At 46.1% G+C, this 17714-nt stretch overlaps 1 protein-coding gene across 1 annotated transcript in view; it reads left to right on the top strand.

Annotated features, from left to right (window-relative positions):
• Positions 1 to 107: 107 nt before the first annotated feature.
• LOC143112627 (acetyl-CoA carboxylase 1-like) overlaps positions 108 to 17714 on the top strand; it is a 19258-nt gene continuing 1651 nt past the window's right edge. Inside the window, exons 1-17 of the mRNA XM_076274907.1 lie at positions 108 to 127; positions 263 to 365; positions 602 to 709; positions 861 to 917; positions 1262 to 1306; positions 1703 to 1744; positions 2508 to 2723; positions 3022 to 3177; positions 4015 to 4218; positions 8026 to 8181; positions 8564 to 8710; positions 9007 to 9276; positions 9839 to 9936; positions 10413 to 10533; positions 11600 to 11710; positions 17020 to 17163; positions 17427 to 17547. Of these exons, the coding sequence (XP_076131022.1) occupies positions 683 to 709; positions 861 to 917; positions 1262 to 1306; positions 1703 to 1744; positions 2508 to 2723; positions 3022 to 3177; positions 4015 to 4218; positions 8026 to 8181; positions 8564 to 8710; positions 9007 to 9276; positions 9839 to 9936; positions 10413 to 10533; positions 11600 to 11710; positions 17020 to 17163; positions 17427 to 17547 (1915 nt within the window). The 5' untranslated portion in view covers positions 108 to 127; positions 263 to 365; positions 602 to 682. The remainder of the gene's footprint in view (positions 128 to 262; positions 366 to 601; positions 710 to 860; positions 918 to 1261; positions 1307 to 1702; positions 1745 to 2507; positions 2724 to 3021; positions 3178 to 4014; positions 4219 to 8025; positions 8182 to 8563; positions 8711 to 9006; positions 9277 to 9838; positions 9937 to 10412; positions 10534 to 11599; positions 11711 to 17019; positions 17164 to 17426; positions 17548 to 17714) is intronic.

Raw genomic sequence — 17714 nt, 5'->3', positions numbered from 1 at the left:
GGGTACGTGCAATCTTTTCTACTCAATTATACTGAATTGCGTGTGAATTTAAAATTGCATTGAAATTTGAATTGAATTGTGTAGAGTTTACATATGGATGAGTGTGGAGTGGAAAACATGCTGTACAGTAAGATATTTCTCATTTCTCTCTATTGCTGAGTGCGTAGTAGTAGTAGAGTTTGTAGCAGTGTAGTAGTGGTATCTTTCCTTCCTCCACCGGTGTTCTTGAGGCTTAGTAAGCTTTGTCCTCCTCTTTCTCCAGGAACATTAAGGACGTGTTGAGCTGCTTTTCAGACTCCCCACCATCCAGCCCCACCTTCCCAGAGGGGGGGAACCCAGTGCTGTATGGAGAGGACGACAACAAGGTCAGGAACACTTCTATCAGACATGCCCTATATCCAGCTGCTATTCTCTGAAGCAACCTTTCTCCACTGCTTGTTGTGCAGCTTCTAGTGGCTTTCAATGTAGATAAATAAACAATCTGGTATCATTGAAACGGAATAGGTCTGTTTAAGCCCTTTCAGTGGTTATATAACAGCCTTCCAACATTTGGGATATGTATAATAAATGATTTGTTTGTGTGAAACTCTTACTAACCCAGAGTCTCCAAGACGAGCCCATCCATATCCTCAACGTGGCCATTAAGACGGATAGTGACATCGATGACGACGGACTGGCCGCCATGTTTCGCGAGTTCACTCAGTCAAAGGTTAGAGCCGTTAGAGCCATCACGTGCCCTATTTTTTAGAGTCACTCTTGGGTGTTACAGTGTCATAATGACATGTGTGGTGTGTTCGTGGATCCTGATGCTTCCGAGATTCACAACGTCTCTGTCTCGTCGGTGTGTTCTTGTCCCGCAGAAATCCCTGCTGTTTGATAACGGCATTCGCAGACTCACTTTCCTGGTTGCTCAAAAGGTTAGTTGTTGTAGCCAGTGTTGAGTCTCTGTCTCTGTCTCTCTCTCTCTCTCTCTCTCTCCGTCTCTCATCTCACAGTCTGCTTTTCTAAGGTCACGCATCAATTAACATAATCAAAATAGAATTGTGCGTTTCATTTGGTTTGTCAAGTGCTCAGGCCATAATTGGAATGTGCTGTAATTGACGGTCATTGTTGAACTTATGCTCTGCTGTGTGCATGCTGCACCCAACCCAACCCACCCCTCCCCCACTCCCCGATCTCCTCCCTCCGCTCCTCTCTTCCCGCTGTTTCGCCGTCTCCCTCTGTCCTCCCTTGCGCTCCGGCAATTCCGATCGCTTGGCAGGATTTCAGGAAGCAGGTGAACTGCGAAGTCGACCAGCGGTTCCATGTAAGTTAACAGGGAGAGCCGAGTCCCTGCTCAGATCAGATGTTTGTTGTGGTTGTGGACTCCTACTTATAAACTGATGGCTTGTGAAGGCTGGTTAGTTTCAGTGGTTAGGTTATTTTATTGAAATAAGAATGGGGACATTAGTTGGGATGTGTCAGTTCATTGTTGTTGAGACTTCTTTAACTCCCATCATTAAGTTCATTACCATAAGATGCCGTGGATCAGCACTGAACACAATTTGGATCAGCATGAAGTTTGCAGCTTTTAATACACTAAGCCTAACTCCTTGTAAAAGCTTGACTGTGTTCTACCTCACTTAACACTTGTAAAGCAATGTATTTTTGACGTTTGTATTTTCAGTTTATTCATTTTTTTTTTTCTTCATTTCCATCACAGAGGGAGTTCCCCAAATTTTTCACTTTCCGTGCCCGAGACAAGGTGAGCAACACTGCAAGAGACCCTGATCCATCTGTTGTTGTTTACTATGATGATGGATATGATGATGGAGAAACAGACACTATGCTGAAAAGTGACAGTGAAAAAGTGACAGCAGCCATGAAATGATTGTATCTGTAGCTGTCTTCTCACTAAAAGTGAGGACAAGATCAATGGATGCCACTTTCTCTCCTGCCTCTCCTGATGGATTTCACAAAACAAGGCTCCACTAGACCTCATTACATTAATGACCTTTTTAATTACTTTACCCATTTGAAGGGAATGGCATCCATTAGCAGGATGTGATGATTACCTTCCATTTTAATACTCCCCCCCTTTCAGAAAATGGCTCCTGGCCATTCCCCTCCACTATTGATTATCTTCCTTATTAAACTCCGAACCTCAGGAGTTTGTCAGGAGAACCCTGATTGGCTTAAGAAAGTTCTCAAAATATTTTATGTAAATATTTAGTCTTTTCTAACACATGTACACACAGACTAAATTATGTGGCAGAGAAGACTAAATATTTGCACATGTTAATATTGTGTTTGTGTATACTTTGCATCAGACACCTTTTGAACTAACTTACCTGAATGATTTATCATAGCGCTGGAGCTGGTCTGTCATATTAGTTGTTTGTTTGTGTATTGACATATTTTTGGCTTAAGCCCAGTTATCGACCTCGCCACTGGTGTGTCTGTGCGTGCGTGTGCGTGTGCGTGTGTGTGTGTGTGTGTGCGTGTGTGTGTGTGTGTGTGTGTCCCAGTTTGCGGAGGACCGCATTTACCGGCACCTCGAGCCGGCCCTGGCCTTCCAGCTGGAGCTGAACCGTATGCGGAACTTTGCCCTGACAGCCATCCCCTGCGCCAACCACAAGATGCACCTCTACCTTGGCGCTGCCCGTGTGGAGGCGGGTGCCGAGGTCACGGACTACCGCTTCTTTGTGCGCGCCATCATCCGCCACTCAGACCTGGTTACCAAGGTGAACTGTACAAACAGTGCCTGAATTTGTGGATTTTATTGTATTTTTTTCTTTAAGCATGTCCAATGGATTTTTTGTTGTTCAGAGATAAATGAAAATATAGCATTTAGACATTGATCTTGAAATTGATTTTAAATTGTGTGGAAAACACACACATTCACATGTACACGCATACGCTCACACACAGAGACACACTCCTATTTGTGTATGACATATATATATATATATATATATATACACATATATACATATTATTAGTGTTGTGTGAGCTCCATGGCTGCTCTCATTGTCCTTGCAGGAGGCCTCCTTTGAGTACCTGCACAATGAGGCGGAGCGGCTGCTGCTGGAGGCCATGGACGAGCTGGAGGTGGCCTTCAACAACACCACTGTCCGCACTGACTGCAACCACATCTTCCTCAACTTTGTGCCCACCGTCATCATGGACCCCTCAAAGGTCAGAGTATCTCTCCATCTGGATGGTTCAGCCTCAGCTGCGCCCGTTTCCCAAATATCTTGTTTTTTTTTTTTTTAATGCAACAAAACGAAGAAGGAAAAAAAAGAAAAATCAACAAGGTCACAACCACTGGTTTTATATTCTTCCTTTGCATCTGACGTTTTGTTCACGCCACAGCAAAATAGCCTAGTGGACGGCAAGAAGACAAATCAAATCAATGGGTTGTAATGGGACATATCGCACAGCTAGGAGATTATAGTAAGATTTAGCCGTAGTAATGCCCTTCCACGACTGCTGGCTTATTGTTTGGAATACAACAACATCCCATTTTCTTACATAGATATATTTTGTTTTGTTTTCTTTGTGTTTCGGAAATATTTCAACAATACACGTTATCTCGTCAGTGTATGAAGCACAGCAGCGGTTGCTATAGCAACCATAGACTTGGAACAGGACGGTGGACTACCAAGCAATCACTTAGGCAAAGTCTATGGCAAGATCTGAATTTTATGGATAATACCGTTGAAGCGTTTTCTTTATTTCCTATTTTTTTTAAATTCTACTAAGTCACGTGTCTGCAAAGGGTGAATACTGTTTACCAGTCTATTTGGTGAAAACTGTGTGTTTAGAGCAATGTTTCTCTCTTTTATTGCATGGATCTGTGTTTTAGACCTATGTGTTTCTCTTGTTGGCATTGTTGCATTATGTATTGAGGTGAAGGTATTCTGGAGCTGCCATTCCCTCATTCTGGAGTTCTGTACAGATCAAGGAGTCTATGCACTCTATCGTGATGCATTCTGGAGTGCTCATATCTATACTGTCTGTGTGCCTCTCCAGATCGAGGAGTCTGTGCGTTCCATGGTGATGCGCTACGGCAGTCGGCTGTGGAAGCTGCGCGTGCTGCAGGCCGAGCTGAAGATCAACATCCGGCTGACGCCCACGGGCAAGCAGATCCCGATCCGCCTCTTCCTCACCAACGAGTCCGGATACTACCTGGACATCAGCCTGTACAAGGAGGTCACCGACTCCCGCACCGGGCAGGTAGGGTTCGGCCTTAACCTTTATGGGCAGGTTTCCCTATACTATTAGGCCCAGTCCTAGACTAAAAGCTAAGGCCCAGTCCCATTTGTCCCTCTTCATCCTACTACTTTCAGTATCTGACTTTGATATGGATGCAAAGGAATATGAAATTGGATCGTTGCAACAAGATTTCAGAAAAAATCTGAACAATGTGTATTAATTTGTTTACAAGAAACTGGCCTTATGTGTGTAGCACCCTTCAAAGTCAAAGTCAAAGTCAGCTTTATTGTCAATTTCTTCACATGTTCCAGACATACAAAGAGATCGAAATTACGTTTCTCACTATCCCACGGTGGAGACAAGACATATTTTACCAATTTTAAGTCCACAGACAAACATAACATTCAAGTAAACAAAAAAGTAAGTAAATAAGTAAATAAGAGGGCACATATAATGAAAAAATAAGAGCAGCAAAATTTGGTTGAAATTGTGCATAGACAGTCAATAAAATAAAATACTAGTGCAAAGTCAGGCCAATAAGAGGCTGAGGTAGTTCTGTTTGACCTAAGTAAGAAATAAAGTGGCATAGTGGTGCAAGTTATGTAAGAGCAGCAGAAGTGTTGTGTTTTCAGGACAACAGCAACAAGTTGCAAAGTGTACAAGTGTGCAAGTGGAGTGGTGCAGGCGGCCATTGTGGGTCCAATGTCCAGGATGTTATGTAGCTGAGGGTGGAGGGGGGAGAGGAGGGAGAGAGTTCAGCATCCTAACAGCTTGGTGTATGAAGCTGTTGGTGAGTCTGGTAGTGCGGGAGCGCAGGCTTCTGTACCTCTTCCCAGAGGGCAGTAGATCAAACAGATTGTGAGCGGGGTGACTTGCATCACTCACAATTTTGGTCGCCTTGCGGGTGAGTTGGGTGGTGTAAATGTCCTTCAGGGAGGGGAGTGAAGCACCAATAATCCTTCCAGCTGTGTTCACTATGCGCTGCAGGGCTTTCCTGTTGTATTCAGTGCAGCTTCCGCCCCACACAGCGATACAGCTGGAGAGGATGCTCTCAATGGTGCCTCGGTAGAATGTGGTCATGATGGCTGGTGGAGCACTTGCTCGCCTGAGTTTCCGCAGGAAGTACAGGCGGCGCTGAGCTCTCTTCGCCAGTGATGCTGTGTTGGTGGTCCAGGAGAGGTCTTCACTGATGTGCACCCCCAGGAATTTGGTGCTGCTCGCTCTCTCCACCACAGCACCGTCGATGGTCAGTGGCAGGTGTTGGGTGTGACCTCTCCGGAAGTCAACAACAATCTCTTTGGTCTTGCTGACGTTCAGCAGGAGGTTGTTGTCCCTGCACCACGTGGTCAGATGGTCGACCTCCAACCTGTATTGAGTCTCGTCGCCCTTGGTGATGAGACCCACCAGAGTTGTGTCGTCAGCAAATTTCACTATGTGATTGTTGCTGTAGGTTGCAGTGCAGTCATGTGTCAGCAGGGTGAAGAGCAGTGGACTGAGCACGCAGCCTTGGGGGGCCCCTGTGCTCAGTGTGATGCTGCTTGAGGTATTGTTGCCAACACGTACTACTTGAGGCCTCTGACAGAGGAAGTCCAGTAGCCAGTTGCAGAGGTAGGTACTGAGTCCCAGTTTGTCAAGTTTGCAGATGAGTTGTTGTGGTATTATGGTGTTGAATGCAGAACTGAAGTCTATAAACAGCAATCTCACATATGAGTCTCTTTTTTCCAGGTGGGTGAGGGCTGGGTGGAGGGCAGAGCAGATTGCATCCTCTGTAGACCGTTTGGCTCGGTATGCAAACTGGAAGGGGTCCAGGGTGGGGGGGAGAATGGATTTGATATGTGACATGACAAGCCGCTCAAAGCACTTCATGATGATGGGTGTCAGTGCCACAGGGCGGTAGTCATTGAAGCAGGATGGAGCAGTTTTCTTCGGCACAGGTATGATGGTGGCAGCTTTGAAACAAGATGGGACGATGGCTTGCTTCAGGGAAGTGTTAAAGATGTCTGTGAAGACATCCTTAAGCTCCCCTGCGCAGTCCTTCAGCGCACGACCAGGGATGTTGTCTGGACCTGTTGCCTTACGGGTGTTGATAGCAGCAAGTGTCCTCTTCACGCTGTCGGCAGAGAGGCACAGGGGCTGCTCATGTAGAGGGGGATGGGTCTTCTGTGGGCAGGTGCTGTTTTGTGCTTCAAAGCGAGCAAAGAAGCGGTTCAGGTTGTTGAGCAGAGGGATGTTGCTCTCGCAGCTCTGTGGCGCGGGCTTGTAGTCCGTGAGGGCCTGAATGCCCTGCCATAGGCTTTGTGCGTTCCTGCTGTCTTTGAAGTGGGTGGTTATCTTGTGAGTGTATTCCTTTTTTGCTTCCTTGATGCCACGGGACAGGTTGGCTCTCGCTGTTCTCATGCCAGCTTCATCCCCAGCTCTGTAGGCTTTGTCTCTGGCCCTCAGCAGCCTGAGGACATCCCCTGTCAGCCATGGCTTCCAGTTAGCCCGAGTGATGATGTCTTTTGTGTGGGTCACATCATCAATGCACTTGGTGATGTAAGAGGTTACAGTGTCTGTATACTCCTCTATGTCTGTCTGGTTGTTGTAAGTGGCTGCCTGCTTAAACACTGCTTAAACATTTCCCAGTATATTTCCCATTTCCCTTAGTATAAACATTGCAACAGACAAGTTGTGAGCTTCTGACATTGTAGATATTACAAATATATTTGTACACAATGATGTATATTTGTATATATTTGTATATGATATATTTGTAGAAAATGATGTGAAATGGTCACCCACTCTAGTTCCAATAATGTCAGTGAAAAACATCTTTCATACTGTACTGTATGTGTAGCCCGATTCCCTGTTATGAATGTGAAATGGCCACACATCAAAAGGTGATGAACCAAGAGGGGATTTTAGCCGTGGTGTTTGAATGCAAGTTTGCTGAATACGTTAAAGTCTTAAGTCTAATTGTGCTTCCCCTTGCGTAAAATCCAGCCTTCTTAGAATGTCCATTTGCAAGGGATAATTGTACGGATGCAGTGGTGAGGATAGGTGGGGGGTTTGTGGTAAAGTCTTATAGGCTACAGCTTTGGCGACATCATCACAATTCACTAATTATCATTTTTTTTTCCTCTTGATAGAGGGGGTTGGTCATTTCCCTTCCACATTCACATTGCTGTAGTAAAAAGCTCCTTGCCATTTTCAAATGAATTTATGAAGCACTGTTTGCATAGCCTAGAAATCTAGACGCACCCTAGCGGTAGCAAATTTAATTTGCTGCCCGGGCTAGTCTAGCAACTCTCCGTTGGCTTGCGAGCTTATGGGTGCTTTTCATTTCGTTTGAACATTTTTGTTATATTATCTTAATCGTTGAGTTTCTGAAAAAGTGAAAAACTATTTGGTTTCAGTGACACAAGTCAGTTACAATACATATATATTTAGTCCATTTTTTTTCTCATCATAATCTCAATACTATTTTCTGATTTATGGAATGACAAAAATAGATATCTAAAATTGTTCGGTAAAAACTGTATCTAACAATCAATATGTATATCAACTATCATTTTTCTGACTCTTAAAAAAATGTGTGGTACAGGGTTACCCTATTCACCTGTAGTGTCTTGCTAATAGAGGAACATACATTTGAGAGAGCGATTTATTCAAAACTACCCAGAAAACAGAAGAGACAGAAGACAGTCCAACCACTCCAAAAAAGTAACATTTGAAAAATGACAGAAATACAAAAGCCCTCAGAGGGCTTAAAAGGGTTTGATCGAAAAACCAGAAGCCATCTCTAAAGTCTGTCGACCCCTACCCCCCCCCATTCCCCCTCATGTGTAGATCATGTTCCAGGCGTATGGGGACAAGCAGGGCCCACTGCACGGCATGCTCATCAACACGCCCTACGTCACCAAAGACCTGCTGCAGTCCAAGCGCTTCCAGGCCCAGAGCCTGGGCACCACCTATGTCTACGACTTCCCCGAGATGTTCAGACAGGTACCGCATCCGATCCGCTCTGCTCTGCACCCCAGGTGTGAAAAGCTGCAGGCAGTTATAGACAGAAGGTGTTAAACAGCAGCGTGGTGGTTTTTTAAGGTGTGAAATATTTTTTTGGGCACATGTCGGAGACCGTTTGTGTGTGTCCTTCATATAGTAGAGTACTAGTGCTTTATGCCTTTGTATGAGCGACCGCATTTTCATTGTGCTGTTATGACAGAAGAGCAGTATACACTATTGGAATGCACTTGAGTTCTTTAACTCAGATGAGTATTAGCGATCTGAAAGGAGAAATTTGGATGAGTAAATAGCTGAAGAGTGGGGTTGGTTTACTGTAAGAAGTGCTCATCACTTGCTCTGCGTTCCTGTGTGTTGCGGTCAGGCTCTGAGGAAGCTGTGGCAGGGCATGGACGCCTACGCGCGGCTGCCCAAGTGCCCCCTGCCCTCGGAGCTGCTCACCTTCACTGAGCTGGTGCTGGACCCGCAGGGTCAGCTGGTGCAGATGAACCGCCTGCCCGGAGGAAACGAGGTGAGCTGAACTGAGTGGCCAGGGGGATGGTGAGGAAGCACCTGGGCGGAGTGGGGGATTTGACCTGCTTGACTCATCAGGAGAACATGATGAAACACACACACACACACACACATACACATACACACATACATTTAAGGGTCATGCAGTACCATAGATGCCCAGCAGGGGTCTCTGTGTGTCCACTTGTACAGTGTAGAGAACTTACAGAGATATTGAGCAAATATGGCTTTGTTTTGTTTTTACACTTGTGCGTGTGTTTGTGTGTGTGTGTGTGTGTGTGTGTGTGTTTGTAGATTGGCATGGTTGCGTGGCGCATGACCCTGCGCACACCGGAGTACCCGGCTGGCCGCGAAATCATCGTCATCAGCAACGACATCACGCACAAGATCGGCTCGTTCGGGCCGCAGGAGGACGTGCTCTTCCAGCAGGCGTCAGAGATGGCGCGCGAGTCCGGCATCCCGCGCATCTACATCGCCGCCAACAGCGGCGCCCGCATCGGCCTGGCCGAGGAGATCCGACACATGTTCCACGTGGCCTGGCAGGACCCGGCCGACCCCTATAAGGTGAGGGGGTCAAAGGTCGCAGCACTGGCGAAATACTAAGAGCATGGCTATGACATTGGGAAAAGGTTATTGTGGTGGTGGGGGGGGCTTTTTCGTCAACAGCCATTACATGTGACTGGTGGCTCATGCCCTTTTGAGTCCATTGTGTGACGCTGTCTCATGTAGTGTTATTGTGACAGTCAAAGCTTTTAATCCTAGTCATAAAGAACCACTGACCTACAGAAATACTGTGCTAATATTAGTGGGATAGATTCTAGTCAACTGTCTGTGTTGTTTATTTTTCTGGGAGAGTAGTACTCCTAATCTGTTGAATTGCTAACATGCTGCCGTGTTTTTCCTCAAATTGTGTGTGTGTGTGTGTGTGTGTGTGTGTGTGTCTCCATGCATAGTTTAGCTAAAACAGTAAAGCAGCTTTGTACATTTGTTTTTCAAACAAGAATATGGAAGCACCGCTTCAAAACCGAATATGCAGCTGAAAGCAACCATAGCTGTTTACCAGCTGTGCCCCCTCCCTCTGGAAGGTACTGTAGTGCATTAATGCATTTGTATCGTTTTTTTCCAGGGCTTTAAGTACCTGTACCTGACACCACAGGACTATAAAAAGGTGTCCGCTCTGAACTCCGTGCACTGCGAGCATGTGGAGGATGAAGGCGAATCAAGGTGAGTCTCTCTCTCTCTCTCTCTCTCTCTCTCTCTCTCTCTCTCTCTCTCTCTCTCTCTCTCTCTCTCTCTCTCTCTCTCTCTCTCTCTCTCTCTCTCTCTCTCTCTCTCTCTCTCTCTCTCTCTCTCACGTAACTGCTGTAAACATCTTTAGTAATGATTGTGACCTTATAAGTTACGACCTTCTTCCCATTTTGGAGTCTCAATTGACCAGATTGAAAAACATGATGTGTTTGTCTCCTGCTTTATGTGTGGCTGTTGGGGGCTATCATAAGTGATGAACAGTAAGAATCCATTTGTCTATTGTGTTGTGCGTGGTTATTGGGGCCATCATTGTTATCAACATCTTCCTGTAAAATCAAAAGGAGGAACAGTAGTGTTTAGGCTACCTCTGGCTTCCAGGGATTATGTTCAGTAGTAGTAGCATTAAGAGTTCTGTAAGGGTGGAGTTCTGACACCACTGTCACTACCCGCAGGTACAAAATCACCGACATCATCGGGAAGGAGGAGGGGCTTGGAGTGGAGAACCTGCGCGGTTCTGGAATGATCGCCGGCGAATCGTCTCTCGCCTATGAGAAAGTCATCACCATGAACCTGGTATGTGGTATGACACATCTCTCGGAGTGTTCTGAGTAGAACAGGATGTTGTCCTGCATGTTAGAACTGAATAAATCTGTTGTACGGTTGTTCATATAGCCAGACTTGCAACAACACTACTGTGAAAAAGGACTGAACGATAAGACTTAAAATAAACATGCTAATTTCACAGATTTGCCTCCATGATAAATCTGTGATTATCTCTGTCATTGACAAGTTTCAGAATATCATTTCAGTATCATACTTACATGTATGTGGCAAATCTGTTGTTATGGTTAAAGTGCTCAACACAGGGTTCCCACGGGTCCTTGAAATCCATGAAAGTTTGTGAATCTGTTTTCAAGGGCCTTGCATTTTTTTTCCAGACAAATAAAAAAAAAAATTCCATACAATTCCTTCCGCTTATTAACATGTTTCCACTATTTCGCCACCACTTCTGTCGATATCCTATGCGCATGCCTGATTTACGTTGGTTAGAACTACACGGCCAGCGTGATTTCTGCGTGTTTCCCGCGTGTAGTGTTTGTTGCCCAAATATTTAATTTAACATATTAATGAATAAACCAACAGGTTCATGGTAACGAGTTTAACTTGTTTAGGAAAAGTTTATTTCAGCTCAGTTTTATGCAAAATACAAACATGAAAAAATAGAATAGGCCTACCATTTGTCATATGACCAAAAATAAAAGAAAACTGCGACCTGCGAAGGTATCCTTGGTCTGTTGAGGTAACATGATTTAACCATGCCCGCGCTTCAAATTTATCGACACATTAGGTCCTTGAATTTGAGGATATTGGGCCTGGAAAGTCCTTCAAAGGTCCTTGAATTTAACCTTAGGTGTGGGAACCCTATCAACAGTTGGGGGAATGTAGGAATTTCTATTTTGTAATTCTTCATAAGTACCGGTACATATAAAATTCAACATAAAATGACAAAGAATGTCAACCTGCCTTAAGCTATAAATGACTTCTGGGAAGTAACAACAGCCCTTTCCTGTTCCTCTCAGACTTACTCTTTTCATGTTGATACGACTGCTGACTGTACCCTGTCCTCTCTGATGCCCAGGTGACATGTCGGGCCATCGGGATAGGCGCTTACCTGGTGCGGCTGGGCCAGAGGACCATCCAGGTGGAGAACTCCCACATCATCCTCACGGGGGCCGGAGCTCTCAACAAGGTCCGTCTGTCCTGTCGTCCACCCTCTCTGTAGGGACCACTTCTCCAAATCCAGCTCTCCAGCAGAGCGTGATGTTTTGTTTTGTATTTTTTTGTCCATAGCCTATTTCCATTTTTAGCCCACGTCAATGTATGTGTGCCATACTGCCTCGCCTTTGTTTTCTTTACACTGTATTCTATACATTTTTCTGGGTGAAATTATGTCTGGTGTTTGTTCTGTGTCTGTGTGACTCCTCAGCGTTAATGAGTAATGATGCGCCTGTGGCACACACACACACACACACACACACACACACACACACACACACACACACACAAACACACACACACATAGAAACGTGCACGTACACACATGCTACCTGCATCCTCTCTCTCAGATGCACAGGGTTTGATTTAAACTCTCACTCCCTCAGACAAGCGTGTGCACATAAATTAACTCAAACCTGATTGACTGACAGGAGGCGTGTTAATTTTATTCCCTATTTTATATAGTCTGTTTTTTTCTTAATTGTGCTGTTAATGATTCTGGTGGAACGGGACTTGTGTGTGTGTGTGTGTGTGTGTGTGTTTCTTCACTCCCGGTGCCATCAGCCATGACCTGGATAGATTGTTTTTTAATTTGTGCGCTTAAAGCGTCTGCATTTTAATATGACTTTCCATTATTCTAATTGTTATACTGTAGCTTATCAGCTGGATTCATTTGTTTTTTACACATTACCTGGCAATGTATAGATCATTTGATGTGTGTGTGATTTGTGTGGAAGAGAAAGTGTCTTTATGTGTGTGCCATTACATTATGTGAGGGTGTGCACATGTGTGTGTATTTGTGTGCGTGTGTGTTTTTGTGTGCGTGTGTGCGTGTGTGTGTGTGCGCGCGTGTGTGTGTGCGCGCGCATGTGTGTGTGTGTGCGCGTGTGTGTGTGTGCGTGTGTGTGTGCGCGTGTGTGTGTGTGTGTGTGTGTGTGTGTGTGTGTGTGTGTGTGTGTGTGTGTGTGTGTGTGTGTGTGTGTGGTGTGTGTGTGTGTGTGTGTGTGTGTGTGTGTGTGTGTGTGTGTGTGTGTGTGTGTGTGTGTGTGTGTGTGTGTGTGTGTGTGTGTGTGTGTGCGCGCGCGTGGGTGTTTGTGTGGGTGTGTGTGTGCGCGTGGGTGTGGGTGTGTGTGTGTGTGTGTGGGCGACATGTAATATGTCCATTGTGTGTGGCTCTATCCGTGTGTTTGCTGGGCTGTGGCACGGAGTCACAGGAGGAGAGTGAGTCAGGCTTATTGCAGATTTCTGTGGCTCCTGCCTCGAACAATACCACACAGCAGGACACGGAACACACACACGCCGATGTGTGTAAATCAGCAGGCGAAGGAAGAGGAATCGTAAAAGATGTTTGTGTTCCTTCTCCTCTCTCTCTCTCTCTCTCTGTCTCTGTCTCCCCTCCTCCTCCTTCTCCCCCTCCTCCTCCTCCTCCTCTCCCTCACTGTCTCTCTCCCTTCTCTGTTTCACACTCCAGTAATCTTCCCCAAACACCCTCCCTCTTTCCGTCCCCCCCCCACCCCACCCTTCTCCTCTCTCAGCGTGCCTGACGTTCTCCCTCCATCTCTCCCTCTCTCTCTCCCTCCCTCCCTCCCTCCCTCCCTCCCTCCCTCCCTCGCTCCGTGGTGGTGGTGGTGGTGGTGGATGTGGAGTCAGGGCGGTGCTGCTCCAGAGGGAATAATAGAGAGCCAAGCGTGAAGTTGTTATTTGCATAGAAATAGCTTGACGCCTGGGGCGGCGGCATGGGAGAAGGACACCCATATCATTTGTCTAAAATCAGACTGACTGTGCTGAGGCAGTCAGTCTCTCTCTCTCTCTCTCTCGCTGCACATCATTCTCCTCTCTCTATCGTCGTTTCTCTCTCTCTCTTTCTCTCTTTCTCTTTCTCTCTCTGCACATCATTCTCCTCTCTCTATCGTCGTTTCTCTCTCTCTTTCTCTCTTTCTCTTTCTCTCTCTCTCTCTCTCTCTCTCTCTCTCTCTCTCTCTCTCTCTCTCTCTCTCTCTCTCTCTCTCTCTCTCTCTCTTCTCACTTTGGCACATCCTTGCGGTTGCCTGACTGTGAATTAACACGTCTCTCCGGTCAGCACCAGACAACATATGGCTGCAACATGCTCATTTCCGTTTACAGTGGGCGGCTTGCATAGGCTATGATCTTTATTACGCCGACTTGTGAACACACAGCTGACTCGCTTCCAGTCTGCCGCCAACTGTTCCTCACTGTCTGTCAACAGTATGAACATACAGGACTATCAGTTCCATACCATCATGCATGCAGTATGGTAAAGCGTGGATCTATCACGCCTCTGTGCTTGTCTGTTTACTGTAAGCAGTTTTGTTGACATTCTACAGAGAGGGCTGCCATGTATGAGAATGCTGAGTATATCGGGTATTTCACCCCATTAGCTTGTTGGCTAATGGCATCCTCTGCTGCAGGCAAAACAAATGGCTGTGTTTTTGGCAGTTCAGTCCTTCGCCTTCCCTTGAAGCCGGGGAAAATGGTCAGGTTGACTTTTAAAACGTCTCGACAATGAACTGGATGCCTGGAGTAAGTCTCTCTCTCTCTCTCTCTCCTCTCTCCTCTCTCTCTCTCTGTCCCTCTTTCTTTCTCTCTCTCTCTCCTCTCTCTCTCTCTCTCTCTGTCCCTTTCTTTCTTTCTTTCTTTCTTTCTCTCTCTCTGTGTCCCTCTCTTTCTTTCTTTCTTTCTTTCTTTCTTTCTTTCTTTCTTTCTTTCTTTCTTTCTTTCTTTCTTTCTTTCTTTCTTTCTTTCTTTCTTTCTTTCTTTCTTTCTTTCTTTCTTTCTTTCTTTCTCTCTCTCTCTCTCTCTCTCTCTCTCTCTCTCTCTTCTCTCTCTCTCTCTCTCTCTCTCTCTCTCTCTCTCTCTCTCTCTCTCTCTCTCTCTCTCTCTCTCTCTCTCTCTCTCCTGGATGTAATCACCCTTTTGTTGCCTGAGAAGGATTGAGGAGCAGGCATAAGATATGGAGTCTGAGAAGGATTGAGGAGCAGGCATAAGATATGGAGTCTGAGAAGGATTGAGGAGCAGGCATAAGATATGGAGTCTGAGAAGGATTGAGGAGCAGGCATAAGATATGGAGTCTGAGGACTACAGAGGGGAGAGGGGAAAAGCAGAAGAATGAGAGAGATGGATAGAGAGGGGGGGTGGTTGGATAGATTCAAGAGAAGGAGAGTGTGAAAGTGTGAGACGGAGAGAGAGAGGAGAATAGCTTACACAGAGAAAAAAATACAGGGAGAATAAGAGAGGAGTGAAAAGCACAGCACACGAGTGGATGGAGAGAAAGAGAGAGAGAAGGCTAGAGAAGGAGAGAGCAGGAGAGCGAGAGACGGAGAGGTGGGGGAGCGCGGATGCGGTGCAGCCAGCCGCCTGTCAAGGTGACTGCAGAGTGTGGCACAGCCGCAGGCAGCACCGACAGCTTCAGGAGAGCCGGTTGAGATTTGTTGCTGAGAGACGGGCATGCCTGTAATGGCCACATGGTGCTGGAGTGATGGGCGCCGAGCACACACAACAGGCAGGAGGGGGATACACACACACACACACACACACGCACGCACATACACGCACACACGACTCAGACTCAGACCCCTCAGTTCCTGTCCATCCCAGTCCTGTAGCCAGCCATTGAGAGAGGTGAATTGGGTAATGGCCACCGCCAGCTTTTGGGAAGCGTAGACTAGCTGAACTGCTCTGAGCTGAGCTACCTCTAGTCCCTCCTCACTGGGCTGAACACACAGTCCACTCAGCCAGCAGGAATGTATTGTTTGTCATCCAGGTGCTTGTGAAGCGCTGATAGAAAGACTCTCCATTCTGCGGAGTCTTTTAATTGCACATGTGAAAGACACAGATGAATGTATCCTCTGATGGTCGAGTGAGGTCAAACAAAGGCATACATTTGAATGGGGGAGGGGGCGGGTGAAAGCAAGGATGTTCTAAATGGTTCAAGCGTACTAGTATTTATCCAGTCAGCTTCAGTTGCGAGGGAAGTTCTCAAGGTTTAGGTTTGTGTTAAACAATATGCTTGCCCTAACAGGTTGTGAATAGGCCAAGTTCTATTAAGCTCTTTTAATAATATACTTTAAGCTTGAGTGTTTGAAAGGAAGAGGAGGGGGGGGGGGGTAGTGAAATCTGAAAGTCTGCACAGCACTGATAACAGTTTGAGCTGCTTGGGCAAGAATGGAGAGAACATACTTAAAACCCACTTGATATATGACAAAGTGCTAGTCAATGTTTCTTTTCTTCACCAGTACTCAATCACTAGAGCCTAGCTCTTTCGAAGTAAGAGGGAAACAAGACATCCAGTTTTTTCTCAGCCAGCTTGCCGTTTCAGCTTTTTGTTTGTTTGTTTGTTTGTTTATATGGGATAAATTAAGGCTATACACTAACAGAATGCTTCAGTTGTGTCTGCGTTAACTCCGGCCTTGACAGAATTCTTAGACCAACATAAAATGGCTCTGTGACCATCCTGGACTTTCCAATACTAAAGATGGCATTACTGCTTGAATTAATCCAGTAACTTAAAATAGATGGGCATCCATATCTGGTGGACTCCTACAAACGTATTTGCATTGTTATCTCTGTGTGCTATGCAGTATACACTATCTTCTGCCTATAAGCTTGTGACGTGCTGTGTGTGTGTGTGTGTGTGTGTGTGTGTGTGTGTGTGTGTGTGTGTGTGTGTGTGTGTGTGTGTGTGTGTGTGTGTGTGTGTGTGTGTGTGTGTGTGTGTGTGTGTGTGTGTGTGTTTTATGGGAGGCAGCAGGAGAGGAGCTGTATATTGATAACCCTCCAGAGGGCATAAATAACCAGCCTGCAGCCCGCGCTCTCCCCAGGCCACTGACTGACACTCTGAGCTTTAACAACCCATCGACTGTAGTATTGACATGGTGGCCAGCTCTCTTTGTGTGTGTGTGTGTGTGTGTGTGTGTGTGTGTGTGTGTAATAAGATCGACCCGCAGCCCCGGAGCGTTGGTGACACTACACTCCATCGTCAGCCATAACACTGAGGGCTAACGTCTGCCGAGTGAGAAATATGACCATTCCTGGACAACCTCTTCTGTTACTGCAGCCCCTGCTAACTCATACTATACACAGTACCAAACGGAGCTAAACAGGAAATGATCACATCTGCAAACTTTTCACCTTTTGGCAGTCACCGTTTCTATGTTAACCAGGGTAGTTAAAGTGAATAGGGCTTTGTATGTTGTCACCTTTTTCACTAGAGTTTGCTGGTCTGAATGATGTAGCCTAACACTCTGTCCGCTTCCTGTCTCGCAGGTGCTGGGTCGGGAGGTGTACACGTCCAACAACCAGCTGGGCGGTGTCCAGATTATGCACAACAACGGAGTGACCCACAGCACGGTGTGTGATGACTTTGAGGGCGTCTACACCCTACTGCACTGGCTCTCATACATGCCCAAGGTAATACATCAGGCCTGCCACTGCACCGCATGCAACCCTACACACACACACTCTTAACACACGGATGTCCAGCGCTATGAACAACATGTCTCTGGATGTAATGTAAATGATTTGTAATGTTTAATGAGTACGAGCTAGCTTTAAATCCTTGAAGAGTTAAGCTGTGATTTAAAGCAATGGTCAAGTGAATCTGTGATGTTTGTGCTTCATTGCTTTGTAGCGCTTATTGATGTGTGCGTGTGTGTGTGTGTGTGTGTTTACAGTGCACCTCAAGTCCAGTGCCCATTCTCAGTGCCAAAGACCCCATTGACCGTCTGGTGGAGTTTGTGCCAACCAAAGCCCCCTACGACCCGCGCTGGATGCTGGCAGGGAGGCCCAATCAAAGTGAGTCTCATGTCCTCTCAGGGGGCGTCAGGGTTGGGGTCTTTTTCTTCTTGCTCTTTCTTCTCCATCTTTCGTTCTTTCTCCTCTCTTTTCTTTCCTTTCTATCTTCTCTCTTCATTTCCTTCTTTCCTCTCTCAGTGTTGTGTTCGGGAACTAGCCATCTCTCT

Source organism: Alosa pseudoharengus, unplaced genomic scaffold (genome assembly GCF_046254945.1).
Source record: "Alosa pseudoharengus isolate Yale_2024_CS ecotype anadromous, Long Island Sound unplaced genomic scaffold, YU_APseudo_1.1 YU_APseudo_1.1_scf_8, whole genome shotgun sequence".
NCBI lineage: Eukaryota > Metazoa > Chordata > Actinopteri > Clupeiformes > Clupeidae > Alosa > Alosa pseudoharengus.
The sequence above is the reverse complement of the archived record's forward strand: the minus strand, read 5'-3'. Positions and strand labels throughout refer to the sequence as shown.